This window comes from Aplysia californica, unplaced genomic scaffold, assembly GCF_000002075.1.
Source record: "Aplysia californica isolate F4 #8 unplaced genomic scaffold, AplCal3.0 scaffold00231, whole genome shotgun sequence".
Lineage (NCBI taxonomy): Eukaryota > Metazoa > Mollusca > Gastropoda > Aplysiida > Aplysiidae > Aplysia > Aplysia californica.
In genome coordinates, this window is record NW_004797501.1 from 600399 (window position 1) to 622775 (window position 22377).

At 40.4% G+C, this 22377-nt stretch overlaps 1 protein-coding gene across 1 annotated transcript in view; it reads right to left on the reverse strand.

Annotated features, from left to right (window-relative positions):
- Positions 1-18867: 18867 nt before the first annotated feature.
- The window catches only part of LOC101857411 (mannan endo-1,4-beta-mannosidase), a 14577-nt gene continuing 11067 nt past the window's right edge, over positions 18868-22377 (reverse strand). The window contains exons 7-9 of the mRNA XM_005099960.3: positions 22103-22194; positions 20354-20579; positions 18868-19303 (exon numbers count right to left, since the gene is read on the reverse strand). Of these exons, the coding sequence (XP_005100017.1) occupies positions 19079-19303; positions 20354-20579; positions 22103-22194 (543 nt within the window). The 3' untranslated portion in view covers positions 18868-19078. The remainder of the gene's footprint in view (positions 19304-20353; positions 20580-22102; positions 22195-22377) is intronic.

The following is a 22377-nucleotide window of genomic DNA, read 5'->3' on the forward strand; positions in this document are numbered from 1 at the left end:
AGACGACCCTAACACATCGTTTGCATTGAGTACTAGTAAACGCTACATTCACATTTTCCAACATCTAGGTTTCTGTTTCGGTATTGTTAGCGCTCTTGCAGTTGAGCTCGAGACATCTGAAGGCCTTATCATCCTATATTATTTTATATTGTTGTTGGCAGGTCTGACACACACTACATCACTCGGCAGTTGAACAAGTATTAGTCCTTCTCTTTTTGAAGATCATCTGGCACCCTCTAACATTTATATTCGAATATTACCGCATAGTGGCTAAAACCCTGAATATTCGTGAATAAAACAGAATAAAAACGGAATAACAAGATGTCACAGGGAGCTAAGTCAGGACCGCAGGAAAAATGACGTAAAGCGTAGACCCCTTGCTCTTGTGTGCGCGGAACTGCTGCCCTTGCTTGGTGCAAAGTTACGTTGTCGTGGAGGAGCATTGTGTGAGAGGTTCTGATTTTGTAGTTTCTGCTCATCAACATTTTCAAGTGGGCCGGTGACTAAAATTCAACCGTCTTAGCGTAATTTTTTTAAAAGGGAATACCCCCGGGGCAGTGCCACTGACTTGACTGTAGTGTCTTTAGGCCATTCCCAAAGGGGGGGGGGGGGGCATTTCTTGTTCAAGCACAGTAGAATTGTAAATGGGCTGATTCATGTCACGCTCATAACTGTGCCTGATCTACAATAGGGAACTGCTGCCTTTTCTTTCCTGATCCTTGCTATTGTCATTTTCCTCTACTTCTTTTGTATGTTTGTCACTCTCTTGTCACCTGCTTTTTCCGGAGTGCCTTCATAGTCGAAGCAGACCTTGTGCTGTTGAAGCTAGAGAGGTGAGCAGTCTAAGTCTGATTCCCTGTAAAACTACTCTGTTGACACCCACCCCTTGGCGCTCATGTGACTTTCTGCAGTTGCGAGCGCCGTTAGACCCTCTACTATAAATAAAAGGAATCCTTGTGTCGTCGTTCCCTATGAAACCATCTGTGAGTTGTTTGTCTCCGTGGGGTCCAAACATGTTGAGCAATTCCGTGGCACATCTCGCCCTCTCACCCGTTATAGTTCTTCAGCAAGTAAAAGGGGTATCGAACCGTCACATACTTTTTCATATGTCGCTCAATACAAATGATATTTTGCACCGACTCAAACGAAAATCTGAAAATGACAGTGAATTATCATACAGAAGTAAGGGGATCTTGTGCGATGTTGTGCTGTATACCATCACGTTCACAGAGGAATTTGGGTGGCCGGAAAAAAAGGTCACCAAAAGAAGTGCCCCCCCCCCCCCTTTCACCCCTTTTTCACTAAAGTCTTTTATCCAAAGACAAACTTTAGTATAGTAATATGATCAAATTCGGCACAAATACTCTATGTTCAAGAACCAATTCATGTTATTATAAAGAAGGTGTAATAACGAATGTTTTCTTCTGGGAATTTCATTTTTAGTTAACTCTTAGGTGCAAACCATCTTTTGTTTGTTAAGTTCTGAAAAAATCAAGAGTAACATCGTATGAAACTGCAGTGGTTGCTTTGAGAATAAATACGACATAGATTCATTCTTTTTATTGATTTTATTTTTATGATTCAAATTGATATCTTAGCCGCTATGCACCAACTTTCATTACAGTCAGGAACACCACGTACACGATTTCCGGAAAATGGAATAGGTCGGGGGGTTGGGGGGGGGGGGAGCTAGCGCATTCATTCTGTAAAGAAAATATTGTAAATGTAGAAAAATGAAGTAGCAGGTCATATTGCCCCAAATCCAGACAGATACCAACGTGAGAAGATGCTATTGAAAGACGAAGTTTATTCGAGATAGGGAGTTTTATTATTATTTTGGTGATGTATTTGACGATTAGGCAACGACGTGCGTCATTTTATTACGGATGGTTTTTCTCCTTAAAGATATCAAATCTCAGAAACAATATTCATTATTATACTTCCACTATTTCCTTTATCACTGATGGGTTTGTTTCACGGTACTGAAAGCTAGAAGAATTAACTTCTGGTAGGCGCACTTCGGACATGCCTGTCAGGGTCAATCGGGTTGAGAGGGATACAACGCTCAGGTAGGAAGGCCGAAATAGTCAATGTAAACTTTCCTCACTCGGGAATCAAATTCCAGTCTCTTGGATGCTGCATTGAAGTGCCTAACCACTACACCACAGATCCGGTATAAACCTCTGTTCACATATCATTTTGATATTGTTAATTAACCCCCCCCCCCAAAAAAAAAGCAAGCAATGATAAAGTATGAAAAAAGAAACACCAACAAAAAAAGTCAAACTCTTTATGTTCACTGAACTTTAACCCCAACCCCCATTGTTTTCGTAGGTGGAGAAGGAGGGGCTTGAGTGGCCAACAGTATATCAGCCGACGGTGCAATGAATACAATGCATAAACCCACAATAATAATGAAATAAACTGGTTCCTAAAAAAAAAAGACTTACACACAAGGTGACGCGAAATATCTACGAAAAAATTAAAAAATTTTGAAACCCATCAAATTCCAGACCTCAGTCTAATCTATGTTAGTCAAGTGCCTTATTGATTAAGTCACAGCTAGTTAACGATTTGGCTAGTGCAGACCTTCAATACGATCAGAAATCAAATAAACATTATATAGTAGCTCTTTCAAAGGTACCAGTGAGATATGGGAACGATCTCCGTTCGATCTTGATAATCTTCTCGAAAAAGAACGTTATGAAAGTAATCATGTAGCCAACCATTCATCTGGGAGATATTTGAGATTGTCGTTTTTCTGTTCACGAAGGGAATAATGATGCTTAGGAATTAACACAGATGAAATAGGTGGCTGGAAAACGTTAAGCTGTCACTATTTTTAAAGAATAATAACAGTCACAATAACAGTATGAGTAATATTATTATTATTATTATTATTATTATTGTTATTATTATTATTATTATTATTATTATTATTATTATTATTAATATTATTATTATTATTATTATTATTGTTGTTGTTGTTATTATTATATGATGATGATGATGATGATGATGATGATGATGATGATGATGATGATGATTGTTATTATTATTATTAGGCCTATTATTATTATTATTATTAATAATATTATTATTATGTAATAACAGTATTAACAACAACAGCAACAGCAATAAAAATAATTTTGAAACAAAATGATAACAATAATAATAATAGTAATAATAATAATAATAATAATTACTTTTACTTTTTTTTTTTTTTTTTTACTTTTCTTCTTCCGCTTGTACCCTGGGGTGTCGCGGGGAGACAAAGGTGTCTGTCTGCAGCAAGTCGTGTGGCCTGTACCCATGATCTTTAAGGGTGTCTGCCACAGATTCACTCCATCGTCGCCTTGGTCTTCCTCTGGCTCTCCATCCAGAATATTTAATGTTGTATGCTCTCAGAGCTGGATGGTTTGAGGGCATCCGCGTGAGGTGTCCGAACCACTTGACCTTTTGTTTTTCAATGTGTGGTAGGACTGGTGTTGCTCCCACGGTGTCCCTTATGACTTCATTTTTAATTTTGTCTCTTCTTGTTTTGTTGACCGCTCTTCTTAAGCATTTCATCTCGCATGTGACCAGTTTCCTCTCTAGGGCTTTTGTTAGAGTCCATGTCTGGCACTGATATGTGAGCGTTGGAAGGAAAATGGCGTTGATGAGCTTCGCCTTGGTGCTCATGGGGATATTGGGGTGTTTCAGGAGAGGGCCCAGTTGGTAGCTGACTGCGTTGGCTCTCTGGCATCTAGTCTCTATCTCTCGATCTAATTTTCCATTTTCTGTGAAAATGCTGCCCAAGTATTTGAATTCTCTGCTTTGTTTTAGTTGGGATCCATTGATGTTGATATCCACTTTACCTGGTCTCCTGCTAATTGTCATGACTTCGGTCTTGCTTATACTGATCTTCATGTCATATTTTTCGCAGCTCGCATTTAGTTGGTTTATATGCTCCTGTAGCTGAGTCTTGTTGTTAATCATTGCCAGGTCATCTGCAAACATGAGTTCGTTGAGTGCCTCTGGGTCTGGATTGGCCTCTTTTGTTATCTGGTCCATGTAGATCACGAAGAGCAGAGGGGAGAGATTGCAGCCCTGTCTCACTCCGGATGTTACTGGAAACCAGTCCGATGTTCCACTGGTAGTTCGGACAGCGCTTCTGCTGTTGGCATAGATAGCCCTGATGTTGTCTAGCAGTTGTCCCTTGATGTCGTACTGCTCTAAGATCTTCCATAACTTGTTTCTATTTACTCGATCAAAGGCTTTTTCTTGATCCACAAATACGAGGTGGAGATCTTTGTCGTATTCCAAAGCCCTCTCACACAGTTGTCGGAGTGCGAAGATTGCATCAGTGCACCCTCTTCCTTTTCTAAAGCCAAATTGGGCGTCACTGAGAAGATGTTCGGTTTTTGCGCGAGTACGTCGCTCTAGGATTTTTGCATACATTTTCCCCACATGGCTGAGAAGAGATATGCCTCTATAGGTGTTGCAGTCTTTCTTGCTGCCCTTTTTCTTCCATATTGGCATCACTATCGCATTTTGCCAGTCTGCTGGCACTTTTCTTTCTTTCCATGCTTTTTGAAAGATGATTGTAAGCCAATGTATTCCGGTTTCGCCGCATGCAAATAATAATAATAATAAGTAATAATGATAAAACCGCCGACGAAGAAGCAGCAATGGGACGTGGCCAACACAAAAACGATGTGCCACTAGAGCAGATAATAACGGATGGCAATAATGATCATCATCATCATCATCATCATCATCATCATCATCATCATCATCATCATCATCATCATCATCATCATCATCATCATCATCATCAGCATCATCATCAGCATCATCATCATCATGGTAATGATAATAATGAGATAACAATAACAATAATTATAACAATAATAATTGTAATTGTAATAATAATAATAATAATAATAATAATAGTAACAATAATAATAATAATAATAATAATAAAAATAATAATAATAATAATAATAGTAATAATAAAAAATAAAGTATAATAATAAACATCTAAAATACCATTTCTACAGCGCTTAAAGTATGAAAGGAAAAAAACTCCAAGTGCTTTTAAATAGAACAGTGCACACATATTAACACACACACACACACACACACACACACACACACACACACACACACACACACACACACACACACACACACACACACACACACACACACACACATACACACAATTTTCACTGAAAAGAAAAAAGAGTGACTTCGTACTTTAGAAAAAGAAATGTCAAGGTTGGAATCAATTTGCTGAAAGAGTGTTATTCCCATTCCTGTCAGCCTTTTATCAGACTCGCGTTCAAACGGTAGGCAGTTCACTAAAACGTCAGGTAGTCTTTGCAAGAGTGAGAACCAGCACCACATGGACCAGAATGAAAATGGTGAACACATTTTTGTAATGGTCGCTTGAAGGGAACACTGAATTGATGATTTCCATATTATGACCTCAGAAAATGTTCGTGTTTATATGTCCCCATCAAAGTATTTTAGAAACTTTAAGAGGCGTTCTTTGACCTTTTCTGGTAGAGCCAACGAGGGCTGAGAGTGATGCAACATCCCAGTAGATAGACTGTGGTAATCGATAAAATTTTATCCTCATGAGAATTGGAGTCAGATGTCTCGCAAACAACTGCAAAGAGTCATCATCAGTAAAAGCAACAACAACAACAGCAACAACAACAACAACAGCAACCACTGTAACAACAGTAATCCTGCTTTAATATTGTCACAGAAACTGAACACTGTAGAAAATATAAGCATGTCGAATCAGAAACGAATGGAGACTCATATAAAGTACTTATTGTTAGATTTGAATGTATTTACTTCAAGCTGGAACATTGACGTCAAAAATCGTTTTGGCTTAGTTTAGCGTTGGGGTTTGAAAATAAGCCAACCGATTGATTCCTTGAGTATTTCATGTAGCAAGACATCTTTTCGATACCACCATTAAGCAGTCGAAAAAATCATTGTCTTGTCAGCAAAAGAAATACTTTTTCATAGGTTAAAGATGAATTGAATATTGTCACCTTGATCCTGAGAGCTTTTCCAGTGTAATATCTAACATGGAAATTGCCTTGGCGTAACTATATAGGGAGAGGCCCTAACGTTGCGTCGCCCGCTCAACAGTTCCAACCAAGTTGAAGCCGAAAGGGCGGAGCTTATCGGGCCTGCCGCCATCTTTGTAAGTTCAAAACAATGCAGCGTGCGCAGCGTAATCTCCTTTCAAAACAAGCTGCTCGGACTCCATTGTCTCTCAAAATTTCTTTGTCAATGTTAATTACAGCATTATAAGCACTCACGTACAGTTGTAATGTAATAAGGATGTTAACAAATCTTACCAGCTCATTTAGTCGAATATTTACAGTACCGGTAATACGCGTACTATGTATACACATTGTGAGGGTAAGATATTCTGTTTTACATGTTTTAGAGACAAAATTGGGATAATAAGGATCAAAACAAAATTATAAACGGGATGATAACATTTGCTGAGTTTTTGGTAGTCGAACTTAATTATTTTTACAAAAACGAAGACTTCTTGATAGTAACAATATAATAAGGACGGTAAGAAATCTTACTTGCATCAAATTACCAGCTCACTCAGTCGAACATTTGGTATACACATTGTGACGGTAAGATAATTTTTTTTAACTTGTTTTAGAGAAGAAATTGGGATAATAAGTATCAAAACAAAAATATAAACGGGATAACAAAATTTGCAGACTTTTCGGTCATAGAACTTCATCAGTGCAAAATGATGTCATCACTGACATTATTTTTACAAAAACGTAGTCTTCTTGACTTAAACTTACAACAGAATATATTTCTAACAAAATGGAAAATGATTACACAAAAGATGGTAGTGAGGGTGGGATGGGATGGGCGAAGAATGAGGAAGGAGAGGGCAAGGCAGATAAGAGTGAAGTATGATGGTGGAAATTACCCCCCCCCCCCACACACACACACACACAAAAAAAACATGAATAAAACAGCCCCCCCCCCCCCCAAATAAAGCGAGGAGGGAGGGGCACCTTTAAAACACCAAGACACTTTATCTAAATTTTACAAAATACTGTTAAGGGTATTGAAAAATTAATAGAGAATTTGAAATGATAGGCTTATAATAATAAGATTTTCAAAACAGATTGCACTAATTTATGACATTTCACTCTTGACAATGTCACACCCCATGCACAGACAGACGACACATGGCATCAAAAATGTTATTCACATACCAAACACACTTCAATGACATTCTTTGAAGGCACTGTCGAACCTCCGACGAGACTTCAAAAAACAGCAAGGAATTTACTTTTGACACATTGGAGTCAACAAAGGCACCGATGCAGGTTTCACATTTTCAAATGCTTTGTCAACCTTAACAACACAAAACCAGCAATGTAAGCAACATGCAGAGCAAATTGACAAGTATGCTAGAGTAGATCTAGGCACATACGTGCAGTTATCATCATGGCAAACTGAATTTTCTGAAATCTTTTTTTCATTCTGTTTTTACTGTGAGATGCATTTACGGCTAAATCAGAAGGCACTTCGTCATCAAGTTCAGTGCCATTGCTAGAGACTGACATTTTTTAAAACATTTGGTAGGAAATTTTGAATTTTGCCTGGGTGGCGACCGAAACCTACTCTTATCGATTTTAGACCACCAAGGGACCTTTAATTTGCGCAATTTGCATACGCGACCTCCGAGATTTTTTCGCCCTTGTCCGAGAAGGCTAGGGGTAGATCTTTCCTACCAGAAGATCAGGGGTGTGGCTGAAAGACAGAGGTAAGAAGGAGACAAGGAGTAGCAGCAGAAAGGCTGCAGAAAGAGTCCGGAGCCCTGAGGAGGTAGGGGCAGAAAGTGGAGGTGAAAGCAGACGAAAGAGAAAGTAGAATTTTAGAGAACAAAATTTTTCCGTCATTACTCTGATTCGAACCCAGGACCTTTGAATGAGAGGCCCACCGGACCCGAACGCTACGCAAACTGCCATTCGGTTGACACTAAGTTTACAACTGAGAGAACTGAGCTGATCTCACAAACATGGCCGACCGTCGTCTGCAGCGGCTTCACGTTACGCGACTCGCGGCCTCTCCTATTATAGTTCCTCCAAGGAAATGACAGTGTCTTAACTGCTTTCATTTATTTTCCTCACATAGCAAGGACTCAGTTTATTTAATCCCCCGTTTGGAATATTAGACTGCCACTTTGGGCGAAATTGTCCTAATTAAAAGTGAACAGACTAGGTCTATGTTATTTGATTCTGGTCAGTGTTGACAATAAAGAAATTATTTTTCTAAAGTATTCTACGAGCATAATAGTCGACCTGCTTCAGCGGAAAAAAAGGAAAATTGTAATTGTCAGCTTTCCAACTTTTTCGATCTTAGCCCTCGCGTTGTTTTAGAAAAGGTGTTTGATGTTGGTCTGCTTAATGTTTAACCGCTGGCGTTATCTCAGAGCTTAAATCATAAGAAGTGTCCCAGATACCGCCCAGCAAGGAGTATATTTCATGTATCAGTATTCGGTTTTGGACACTCTTGAAAGTTTTTCTGGTTTTCAACTAAGCGTCCGCTGAGCAGATGTTTGGAGTCTCATGTTATCTATAAAAAATACGCTCCTCGTCTTCCTTACTTTCTAAGTAGAATCTATTGTTTTCTTTTCATGCTGAAACGCTGAAACAACATAAAGCTCAACTTAATAATAATAATAATAATAATAATAATAATAAATAGCATTTGTATAGCGCATATCCCCGCTCAACAGCAGGCTCTATGCGCTTTACACTATATTATTACCCCAGCAGACCACAGAGCACTCCGAAACATTCTCAGCTTCCCGGGAAGCATACAGTGCAAGTAGCTGATTAAGCGCTCAAACACTAACAAACTGACAAGATCTTTCGCTGTCTGAAGCCGGGTACCCATTCCCACCTGGGTGAAGTGAGGAAAATTCGTGTTAAGTGCCTTTCCCAAGGACACAACATCGGGCCCCTGACGGGATTCGAACCCACGACCTTACGGTTGCGAGTCCGAGAGACTAACCACTAGGCCACCGACGCCACAATAGTTGCAACACACCCAAAAAATGTAGATTCACCTTTTACTTGTACTTGGTATTTACACAACTTGACTCCTTTGCAAAGCAACAAAATGAAGAAGAAAAAAACCCAAGGAAGCATCGGGTCAGGTGTACCTAGACGGTTAAGAAAGATTTATCCACTTTGTGTTTAGCTTGCTACGAGTGTGACATTCGATCTTTTAGTTCAGTTACAGTAATGAACTCAGAGAGGCATTTTCGAGTACAAGAACCCCTACCAGGATGACACTTGCAATCGTATGCATCTTAGCTTTTATGAGATAAAAATGTACTTAACGCTGCTGTTGTTGTTGTTGTTGTTGTTGTTGTGGTGGTGGTGGTGGTGCTGCTGCTGCTGCTGCTGCTATTTTTGAGCATTTTGTGTATGTTTTTTGTGCGTACGCTCGCGCACTGTGTGTGTGTGTGTGCGCGCGCGCGCGTGTGTGTGTGTGTGTGTGTGTGTGTGTGTGTGTGTGTGTGTGCGTGTGTGGGGGGGGGGGGGGAAAGGGGGGGGAAGCGGGTTTTAAGTAGCAGCAAAGTCAATCTTGCTCTCGTTTTGTCTCCGTTGCACATATCTCACTGCTGCCTCGTGAAGTGAGCTTCACGCCTTGTCTTCTCCTTTGCTGCAGTTGTCGGGGTTGTTGCTGTTGTTGTTTTTGTTGTTGTTGTTGTTATTGTTGTTATTGGTGTTATTGTTGTTGCTGTTGTTGTTTTGGTTGTTGTTGTAGTCATTTTCCCTGTAGCCCTTTTGGCCAAAGTCCTGTCGAAGTCGATGGCAGCCTTTCAGTTTCTCACTCTTAAAAGAGGCCATGGTGATTTGTGCCCATGGTCAATGGAGTCAAATAGCGAAAAGTGTTCAGAAAAACCAATAGGCCTTAGAATGAGACAAGGGGATTTCACAGCTAATCAAATTCCCACGGGTTTGCCTTTGCACACATTTTTTTTAAATGCTGAAAGTGTCCAAAATTTACTTGGGCATGGGAAAAGCACTCCTAAGGAATTTGCTTGTTATGAAATGTGTTCAGTCTTCCCTCTTTGTAGTTTTGTTTATTTGTGATTTTGACAATCATGAACGGTAATTGGTTGAATGACTACTTAATGAGACCTGTATTACGAATCTGTCTCCTTTTTAGTCCCTTGTTGTGTCAGTCTGTATACGGATTGATCTGCAGAGCAAGCTCAGCAGAAATCAAGACAGTTTCCCTGTACTCGTACTCATAAGTTGCGTTTATAGTTGACTCGAAGCAGGCTTCACTATTTTTCTTAATTTTCAAGCAGTACTTGGAGTCTGTGAAAACGACTGCGTTCATTTCTGAGAACGGGTTTATTTCAAGGAGGATTGCATAAAGAAGAAAAGACTATTTGAATATCTGTATCAAAACGCTACCCTTGCGGATGAAAAAATAGAAATCCTATTAACATAATTTGCACAAATGAAGCATGGGGTATTGTTGTTGTGTTGGTTTTTTTCAGGACTGACTGGCTTAGTCTCCAACGTGAAACTAATAGGCACTGGGTAGAGTCAACTATAAACTCATATTAAATATCTGGGTCAATTCCAAATACATACATTGCGGCAAACTGTTTAAAGGTATTAAGCCCAGAAAGCAGAATGTTCATAGAGCAACAAAAACTGTATTAATCTTTTAACAATTATTTAATGCATTGTGCATCTTTTACTGCTTTTTTTTTAGACTTTGAATTTGAATTTAACAAATTATAATTTCTTGAGCATATACAACCGGTGTAAATAAAGAAGTGCAATTTTATTAACTCAACGTATTGGGCTTAGTAAGCCTATATCTGAACAGTTGGCCGACGATAATAATGTGCCTGAATATAACTGCAACCATAATTTGGCTAGGTATTTGGTCTGATGGTATAGATGCCAAGTGTAACAGAAGTCAAATAAAGAAGGATCAAGACTTGTGCTAGACAGTGCGCATTCTTTAGACTAGAATTAGAATGCAAAAGTAGATGGCTTATCTGAGTTCCTTGCTCTTTGGCCTTGAAGAAACCATAGTTCTTTTTCGAACGCCAAAACAAGAAACACGAAGTGCAAAAATTGCCGAAGCGAGTAAAAAGGGAAAACAAACGTGCACGTGATTCTCTTAAAAGATGATCACTGAAGGAAAACTTAACCAAAGAGAAGCACAGTTTTCGTTCAAGAAAAAAAAAGAAGAAATCTCAGCACAATTTTAATTGGAGTTGCAGGTGTAAAACACCCATAAAAACTTAAGAATAATATTTAAGAGGTGGGACCACTGGACGTAATATAAATATTCTTTAAGGGTCTATTGAATGATGTTGTTACAAAATTACTCCCTCATTGTAATGTCAAATGTTAGAAATTGTTTGCTACATGTTAAAAGGCTAAACGAAAAACTGTTATTTTTTCTTAGAGGGGGGGGGGGGAGTGCATACATTGATGAGGTGGTTGGTGGCAAATCTAAGTTCAAGACTGCGTAGTCAGTGGTTCGAACAGGGTTGGGAGAAGAAGAAGAAAAAAGAAGAAGAAGCAGAAGAAGAAGAAGAAGAAGAAGAAGAAGAAGAAGAAGAAGAAGAAGAAGAAGAAGAAGAAGAAGAAGAAGAAGAAGAAGAAGAAGAAGAAGAAGAAGAAGAAGAAGAAGAAGAAGAAGAAGAAGAAGAAGAAGAAGAAGAAGAAGATGGAGGAAAAGGAGAAGGAGAAGGAGAAGGAGGAGAAGGAGGAGGAGGAGGAGGAAGATGTGGAGGCGGAGAAGGAGAAGGAGGAGGAGGAGGAAGAGGAGGAGGCTGGGGGGGCGGAGGAGGAGGAGGAGGAGGAGGAGGAGGAGGAGGAGGAGGAGGAGGAGGAGGAGGAGGAGGAGGAGGAGGAGGAGGAGGAGGAGGAGGAAGAGGGGGAGGATGGGGAGGAGGAGAAGGAGAAAAAGAAGAAGAACAAGAAGAAGAAAAAGGAGAAGAGAAAGGAGAAGAAGATGGATCAGGAGAAAAAGAAGAAGAATCAAAATAACAACATCAACAACAAGAACAAGAACAGGAACAAGAAGAACAAGAAAAACAACAAGAAGAACAAGAGAAAGAATTTGTATAAGGCATATCCCACCTACCAGCAAGCTCTATGCGCTTTACAACCTATTTTATTACATAGCAGACCTTGGAACATGAATTTAGACAAATTCTGGGATTCCCGGAAAGTATACCGTGCAAGCAGCCGATTGAGCGCTCAAACACTATCAAACTGACAAGATCATTTGCTGTCAACAGTCGAGCATCAATTCCTACCAGTGTCAAGTGAGGGTAATTCATGTAAGGTGCCTTTCTCAAGAATGCAACGTCGGACCCCTGTCGGGGTTTAAACCAACGACCTTTAAATTGCAATTGCTAGCCGAATAGCCTAGCCTCTAGGCCACCAACGTCAAAATCTAGAATGTAGTCCAACACTGTATCAACTAAACTATTACCCTCTACAAAACGTAGTTCGTTTCATATTACAACAGCTGTACTGGAAAAGAAGTGATATTTTATATACAGGTAATTCTAAACAATGTTCTGTCTAAGGCAGGAATTTTGGTTACAATAGAAAGAATGATGCACAATAAGTTACACTTTGATCTTTCTGCTGGAACGTTGTATCCTACATGCATTTAGCCCGGGTTGGCCTTGACAGGCTGGTTCGAAGCTCACATAGGGGGCTCTCGTGGCCTAGAGGTAAAGGTGTTGGCCTCTCTTTCAAAAGGTCCCGGGTTCGAATCCGGGTAGCGACCGAAAAATTTTCTTCTCTAAATTTGTCTCCTTTCACCTCATTTCCTGCTCTTTAGCAATGTTCTGTCGTCTGCTTTCGTCTCCTCTTTCTGCCCCCACCCCCTCACCTCCTTTGCCCCTTCCTCTGGGCTCCTGATTCTTTCTGCAGCCTTTCTACTGCTACTCCTTCGCTTCTTCTTACTGCTGTCTTTCGGCCACACCCCTGATCTTCTGGTAGGAAAGATCTACACCTAGTCTTCTCGGACAAGGGCGAAAAATCTCGGAAGGCCCGTGCGCACGTTGCGCACGATAAAGATCCCTTGGTGGTCTAAAAATCGATAAGAGTAGGCTTCGGCCGCCACCCGGGCAACATTCAAAATTTCCTACCTACTGAAAATATTAGGTGTGTCCCGCGCGCTCATATGACCTTACGCAGTTGCGAGCAGCACCGTAAAACTCTTTACAAAAACAAACAGAAGCTCACGTCTTGGATTATCGATAATAATATTGTGTCGACAAGGGCGGAAAAATGCTCGATTTTTAGATAATATTACATACTGACCAAAGCCACGTCTGATTGTTAAGTCCATAATGTCATGTTTAAGTTGCTTTACTTTTCTTCTGAGCTCTACCTCGAAAACTCCTGAGTCCTCGACCCCTGCAATTTCGGCAATATACGTTGTTGTTTTTTTAGCTGTTTACCAGAATATCTTTGTTTCAAAACTTAAGTGGCATGACGTCTCACATGTGTGTTTCTTTGTTTGGCTTTCCTTTCTTGTTTTGTTTCGTTTTTTTACTCATTTGTTCCACTGATACCAACGTCCTCTGACCAAATAAAGTTAGAAAGTATTTTGATAACCTTGAAAGTGTGACGAGCTGCACTTTCAGTCTTGACAAGTCACAGACACGTTGGGTCAACCGGTAATCTGTGAGCTTGCTTGTGGCCTTGTGTAAATTACCGGCGACTTGAAACGTGATAGGACTAGATATGGTCTAGTCCTAGTTGTAAATCAATGACCTTAGAGTGAAATCTAGAAAATAGATTTTTAAAAGTTATTTTCAGAAAATAGATAATTGGAATTTTCATAAGAATTAATTCTTTAAGAGGAACACGCTGCCCCGTTGTAAAGGAGAAAAAGTGCTGAAAGGATTAAAATTAACAAAACAAAACAATTTCTGAAATACGATACAAATTTGAATTGCGTTTGGGTTCGAGAGCCATACTCAATCAGTATGGGCCTTGCTTGCTAACAGTTGCCTATTGGAAACTTGGGTGGTGTCGGTAATCTAGTGGTTTGGTCACCGGACCCGTCATTGAGAGACTGCGACTTCGGGGTTTTGAGCCTCAGTTAGGTCCAACATTTTGTGTCCTTGAGATAGGCACTTCAGGCAGCTTTTCCCATTTGACTCGATCCAATCGGAGATGGGCGTTAATAAAGCAGTCTCGCCTCCAGAATAACTTAGAAGTGTTGCAAGGACCTTAACACATCTACAATCTCACAAAATTTGGTAAACGTTTTTGAGCTGGTGAATAGTTCCTTTAGCTCTTAATACCCCAAGAAGATTAAGTTATTGCTAGACACGTACACGGTCATATCTTGCTTTGACTTTCTTACCAACTCTGACCGGAAATCCTGGTTGATTCTGCCATCCTCTTTAATCCTCCGTGATTCTATCGCATGTAGTGTTCTGGAGATGGGCCTGTTGATGACAACGTCAAGGGTTTTTCTTTTCCTTATCGGTGATTCAGAGCATTTCTGGAAAAATTGTTCAACTGGGAAAACTTGATCTTAAGTTTGTTTGTAGTTTTTGTCTTATGGTTGTTTATGACTCTTCAAGGCAGGAGTCTCAAACTCACGATTTCGCGGTCCCTCCTTGACATCAAACGTAAATGTTAGTGTGGTCCGACCGGTTTTCTCACATGCCAAAAAAAAGGAAGTGGTGCCATAGCGATACCTTAGAATAACGAAGTTCTGTCTGACATGTTTGACCGTTTTGAGTCACTGAGACCATGAGGTCAGAAACTATGGTCTTTCTGCTCTCTCAAAACCGTAAGATTATTTGTCGTCGATATCGAGGTATTCAAAGCGTTTCACTCCAAAAGGCTTCACGTTTTGGGGAGAAAAAAATTTCTGACGTCAAATCTCTCAAAACTAGGCACTGAGCAAATAGAACTTTGTAATTTTAAGTTAGCGACAGGTCTCCGGCACCCAACAGTAAGAGAAGTCTAGGTTCTGAAGAATCGTTCATGTTCAGAACTAGCATAAATAAAGATTTAGAAGATTAGATCAGTGTGTAGGCCCTTCTTGAATAAGGATGCCCTAACGTATGTTTTGTGGAATACTTGATACAGCCCAGACTCACCCAGCTTTACCTTCACATGCCCGTGCGTAAGAATTTGAGCCTAATACGGGGTGCCCACTACAGCTGGATCGGGCCGATCGCCCAACTCGATCGCCTGAAACTGAAAACAAACCCGTTTGTTTTTTAGGCGATCGGGTCGGGCGTTTGGCACCCTGTATAAGACACCTGATTTAATATGATTTACGTTTGTTTTGTTGGGGGGGGGGGGTTGCGTGTGTTTGTGTGTTTGCTTGTTTTTAGTCCTTTTTTTCTGATTGTCTGTTTTTGTTTCTGATATTTTCTTATTTTTAGCGAGGAAAGGCTGCTTTCCTGTAGAAAATTAAAAATAGGGAACACATCTTTACAACATAATAATATAATTCTGTTTTGTTATGCTCAGCTCCCAGCTAGACCCAGGAAAGGTCACCTTGAGACTTGGTACAAGTTTCCCCAGCATGACCAAAAACGTTCTAGCCTTATTCTATTGTTTTGTTGTTTTTTGTTTGTTTGTTATTCTAAACTGTAAACTTCCACATGTTGGTCAAGGTCGCTTCCAGCCGCGTGGTTTCAAAAGCCCGCAAATTTTGTGGCCTTTTCTTAGCCTTATCGGATTCACATAATGACTGCAGATATTTTTGGTGGTGAAGTTTACTAATCAATTTGTCGATTCTTTAATAATGGTAACCACTATTCTTCACTTCCTATTTGTATTCGCCTGGGACAAATTATATTTGTCACGTATTTGTCCCTCTGCGCTCAAAGACCATTTATGTCTCGACACGGTGGAATCAGGGAGCGCTTCAATTTGGGCTTGTGGAGTTATTGGCATTATCTCAAAGCCTTTGTATTTGTCTCGCTTTTTTATGTTATTTTTTTTTCAACAGAAGCCGAGATATCTACGATTGAAGAAGGTGAAGGTAGCTTGATGTCAAAGTTAAAATTAGCGAGAAAATGGTCTCCAAAGTCTGGTGACTTCTAAAGTTTGAGTGTCCTTGGAAACTACACAATTACATTTGTTTGTGCCTCTTATCAGCGTTTTACAGTAAATTCCAAGACAGAAATGTGTTACTAAATGGAGATAGAGGTGCTGAGCCCAAAAAAAATTCCCAACAGTAGGAAAAAAATGTGGTTTCTTTGATTTTACCAGCTTGACGAGCGCATGATTGTCCCATGTCGCATGGCTACGAAGTATGACGTCACTTGGCGATGAAGAGAGAAGAACAGGCTAAAACTGCATCATTTACATACAGGCAACAGTGTGACAAGTGGACGTTGTGTGTGTGTGTGTGAGTGTGTGTGTGTATATATATATATATGTGTGTGTGTGTGTGTGTGTGTGTGTGTGTGTGTGTGTGTGTGTGTGTGTGTGAGTGTGTGTGAGTCAGAGAGAGAGAGAGAGGGGGGGGGGAGAGAGTGAGAGAGAGAGTGAGAGAGAGAGAGAGAGAAAGAGAGAGAGAGAGAGAGAATTGGCAAACATTATGCAACAAGCATTCTCCACTAAATCCCTAAATGTTATTACAAAAAATACAGCGCGCCCCTGTGATAAGAATTTTTAGGACAGGTAAGCAATCGTTTCTGCCTCGTATTCTAACCTAGAAAGGGGGCACAAATACTGAATACTCTCTTTAAAAAATGCCTAATTGCAAAATTCAAGATGTACAGACATGTATTTATAATATTTACAGAGCTTTCTAAGGCCAGTCACTAAGATTCTTATCTCTTGCGGAAAATTCCACAGTGTAATATGTCATGACCGGCGTCTATTGTGTAGCGGCAGACGCTTCACTATAGCACGCAGACAACCGAAGTTCGATCCGTGTGTGGGGAGAACGAAGCAGTTTTAGCAAGAATGTCGGTCTTTCTGCTGGGACGTTGTATCGCTCTGACAGGGTTGGTCCTGATAAGCTGGGTCGAAACCCATCTCTTAAATTATGTAAATTGTTATGATGGGGGCATAAAACACAGTTATGCCTGTGTGTCTGTGTGTATGCTTGTGTGTGTATGTATGTATGTGTGTGTGTGTGTGTGTGTGTGTGTGTGTGTGTGTGTGTGTGTGTGTGTGTGTGTGTGTGTGTGTGTGTGTGGGCGTGCGTGTTTGTGTGTTGTTGGTGCGTTTGAGAGAGGGAGAAAGATATAAAGGGGGAGAGAGAGAGTAGGAAAGAGAGAGAGAGGGGGGGGAGAGAGTGAGGGAGTGTATGTACATGTATGTGTGTGTGAGTGTGAGTGTGTGTGTGTATGTGGGTGAGTGTGTGTGGGTGTATGTTTGTGTGTCTATGTATCTGTGTGTGGCTGTGAATATGTCTGTCTGCGTTCATGACATTTTGTATGCGTGTGTGTGTTTGTATGTGTGTGTGTTTGTGTGTGTGTGTGTGTGTGTGTGTTTGTGTGTGTGTGTGTGTGTGTGTGTGTGTGTGTGTGTGCCTGTGATGCGTATGAGTTTGTGATCTGCCAGGACTTGAGGTTAGGGGCGGGGGTGGGAGTGAGAGACATGAACCTCAATTCTAAGGCTTTCATTTGTCCTCCTATTCAACGGGTACGAGGGCTGTCCAAAAAGTATGGTGAAAATGACAATAACTAAAAAGGAAAAAAAACCCATCTTGTTATGATCTGTAAACAGGGCACGAAAGATTCTGCCCTCCACTTGTTTATACTTACGTACCAGCCACACCACTGATTAATATAATATGTATCTCTACGCTGCACCAAACGTGGCGACCCACATACAAGAATGGTCAAGGGCAGAAGGTTACAAGCTCAAGATCTTTTAGATTTAAAGTCAACAAGCTAGCCGCTGTTAATGCCTAAAAGATAAGACGGAAATAGATTTTGTTTAGCACATATTCCCGCTCAACAACAAGCTCTATACGCTTTGCAATCTATTTCTTTACTCCAGCAATTTCAGGAACATTCTCCACTTTTCGGGAAGCATACAGTGCAAGCAGCTGGTCAAACGCTCCAACATGAACATTCGGTGTATATAACTGTATACCCATTCTCTCCTGTGGTGAAGCAAAGAAAATTCGTGTAAAGCACGTATCTCAAGGACACAATGTCGGACCAGTGGTGAGGTTCCATCCTTTGACACCCGTAAAATAGTTCCAGAGAGTTCAGGTAAATATTATCCGTGTACCACTGACATCAACTCATTCAAAACCATAATGTTATGGTACGTAAAGAACATTATAACTGTAACGAGGTTGAAAACATAAAAGTTGCACAGTTTCTGAAGACATTTTTGACTACAGTGCAACGGAGAAAATGTCTAAGGTACGGGAGGTAATCATAAAATATTTGGTTGAGGTAGAATATTTGTTTTCTCTCCCGTATCTTGACACCATCCTGTCAGAGCAGTGCTCCGCAACTTGAACGCTGTCACCCACAAGTGCACGATTTGGTTATTTTGATGGGCAGTGGGGATCGCCGGGCAGTGACGTGTTTTATGTAACGCCCCACTTGGAAATACATGAAAGTGAGGGGAACACACAAAAAAAATAGTGGCAAAAGTGGGCGCTGGCTATAACAAAACACATTTGTTAAAAACAACAACAACCTTGAATTGCACTTCACTAGAGCTATTGCATGGTTTGCATTTTGACTTGTGCTCAACAAAGAAAAGACAAGACCACGTCAACATTTGCTCCAGCCTCCGCCTCCTCCCTCCCCCCTCCTACAAAATTTATTAAATAGAAGGACGAAGTAAATAAGAGGCTTGCGAAGGAAGACTTCCTTTTTTTATTTCAAAAAAATACTTTCTTGTTAGTCCAGTTAAGCTCTACGTTCAACACAGGAAAAGAAAATCTTAAGACGTTTCGCTGTGTTAACGAGTAGCTTATCACTTTCAAAACTTGGTCATGGAAGCGCACGTGAACTAAGCCAGACATATTAAGTTGTTGCAATCTGCACTGACATAAATTAGAGATCGATATGAACTTTGCCGTGGTTCGACAGATTTTTGATGTGAGTCATTCCCGCTCTCTGGCTAGGGCCGTAGGTCATCAGGTCCCAGGACCAGGCTCCGGCGTACCCATGGTTGTAGGCGTAAGAGAAGAGCTCGTTCATGTTCATGCCAGCCGACTCTTTTTCCCAGAATTCTCCCACGACGATTGGTTTGTTGAGGCCATAGGCGGATGCGGAATTCTGGCAGATAGAAAAAAAAGATATTTTGGCGGTGATGAGGAAGAGGTTATGGTGGTGATGTGGGAAAAATTATAGTGGGGTGGGTTTTGGTGAGAAAGAAATTATGGTGGTGATGTGGGAGAAATTATGGTGGGGATGTGGTGAGAAATTATGGTAGTCGTCTTGTCCCTTATTTCTTCTACTTCCCCTGATGAAGAAAGATTTTCCTCTGCAGATGGATTGATTATCGTCAGGCATTGAAGCACGAACTGTTATTATTATTGAACAGACAGACAGACAGACTGAAAGACAGACAGACAGACAGACAGACAGGCAAGCAGATAGACAGAGGGGCTGGTGAGTAGACACAAATGCAGACAGATGAGAATACAGACAGAGCGATAATAGAAAGAGTGAGGGATGAAAAGAGACATTGTACAGACCATCTTGAATCAGAGAGATGAAAAACACGTTCAGGTGGAAGGGAGAGCTTTGTGTGTGTGAGAGACAAAGAGTGAGAGAGAGTGAGAGAGAAAGAAAGAGGAGAGAGAGAGAGAGAGAGAGAGAGAGAGAGAGAGAGAGAGAGAGAGAGAGAGAGAGGGAGGTGGGGGGTGTGGGCAGGAGGGAAGAGGAGTGTAAGAGACCATGGAGAGGGGTATTATGTTGTTAATGAATGCAGTTTAGATGGACAGAGCTGTCAATGTTGTCTTGAAAGGCAGACAAATAACTTCATAATGAGCAATCATGTGAGAATAATGCCTTTCTTTGTCTTTACAGCAAAAATGACAATTGCTTTACATAATGCATACCCAACACTACAGCAAGCTCTATACACTTTACAACTTTAGTTACCCCTGGAGACCCCAAAACACCCAAAAACATTTTCTTCTACCGGGGAAGCACACAGTGCTAGTGGCCGATTTACGCATGTCTCGCAAACATTCTATCTTGATGACAACAACCGGCACTTATATGACCTAATTGTGTTGCAAGTGTCGCAAAAACTCTTACTAAAACGATGACGATCAGTTCAACTATAACCAAAACTATCTCGCCGCGTCAGTTCCTTACCACGAAAGGCGATACATTGTCCCATTTGTTCTGCCAGCTGTATGAATGGAACTGGTAGAAGTCCAACACGCCAGCGTGTTTCCCTCCAGCCAATCTGAGGCATGCATCGGAGTAGTGGTTAACCTTGCCGAAGTGGTCTGTGTTAGACTTAGGGTTCCAAACTCCCATGGTGACCAATGCTCCTGGATCTACAGCTTTCACGGCGGCAGCTTGCCAGTTGATGAACCTAAAAAGGAAGAAAAAATTGTTTTAAGAAATGATGTGAAACATTATTTTATTTGTGTACTTATTTTAACCAGTCACTTAATATTCGTTACTTATTACTGATGTATTAGTTTAGTAGTTCTATGTAATGTGTGTGTGTGTGTGTGTGTGTGTATGTGTGTGTGTGTGTGTGTGTATGTGTGTGTGTGTGTGTGTGTGTGTGTGTGTGTGTGTGTGTGTGTGTGTGTTGATGGCTGGGTATGGGAGTTGACAGAAAGAAATAAAAAGAAAGAAAGAGGGACGGAGAGATTTTGGGGTGGGGGTGGAGAACAAGCAGATAATATCCTTATTGTACAGATGTCTAAAAGTAAATACACATGTTGAAAAAAAAGCAACTCTGGTGAACAGATGCAGCTACCCTTCTATACTAACCTAACAATACAATGAATGATTATTGCTTTCTTTTAAGCCACAAAAAACAAAGTAAAGTTTAAAGTTTTAAAAAGTACAGTAATGTTACGATATTATGTATTTTAACTGATAGTGTCGTGTTGACTGAGAATCAGAAAGAAAGCCAGCCAGCCAGCCAGCCAGCCAGACAGCCAGACATATAGCTAGGCAGACAACTCTACAGCAAAAAGACAGAATTGCGAACAGTGGCGATAGTTGATATACATGCACATGATAGGAACGAAGTACAAACAAATAGAGACCAAACAATGAACTGACCAAATCACCAACAGAAAGACGGGGGAAAATACAGGAAGACAGTCGGACAGATATGCTAAGAAATAAAATTATAATAATATCTGGATTAGCATAATATTTAGATCAGTATTTATTGCCAATCTTAATTGTAGCCAGCGTCCACTTTTGCCCCCTTTCAGAAGCTAAATCTTTTTGTAACGTCCACCTACCTACACGTAATTCCAAGTGGGGTAAAAATATGTCACAACGAGATGGAATCAGGCACTCGTCATTTTTTGGGCATGAGGAGTCATTGGTATCATCTTAAAGCTTGCGTATTTGTCTTGCTTTTGATGAAAATCATACCTATCTATCTTAAATATAAGCCGAGACATTGGAGATCGAAGGAGATGAGGGTTTCCTGGTTTCTGAGATACGATTAGTAAGTAAATTGCGACAAACTTTGGTGATTTCTATAGTTTGAAAGTATTTGGAAACTGAAAATTAGCATTTATTTTTTAGCCTTTAATCAACGTTTTCAGCTAAATCCACTCATAGATATGTTCTTAATTAAATGGGCATAAGAGGTATTGAGGAAGGAAACAAAGCTTCAATAAAATTTGTCAAACCAGCAGGAAAATGTCAGTTTCTTAAAAGTCAACATTCTGACGAGTGCCTTATTTCACCACGGAGCCTATCAATTAAATAATATATACGCCCATCAAAATTACCACATAGCCCACTTGTAGACGACATTGCCCAGGTTGGCAAACCCTGTATTTAAAAAAAGAGATCTACCCCCTCTCCCTAAAAAATACTCAACTAACTGATATGACTTTTTTTAAAAAGACTCTTTACCTGAGCATATCCTTGTATTTGTATTTGTGAGCCGCCCATCCCATTCCGTCGTTTTGGGTGGCCACAGTGTCATAACATTTCGTGTTGTCTTTCTGTGCAGAGAGAGAGAGAGAGAGAGAGAGAGAGAGAGAGAGAGAGAGAGAGAGAGAGAGAAGTAGATGGAAAGAAAGAGAGACAGTCCGACAAAGAAAAAAAATTATGATTTTGGAAAATTTGGAAAAGAATTTGGAAAGAGAACAAATAATTCATTTTGTAATAACGTTGAGGACAAGAAT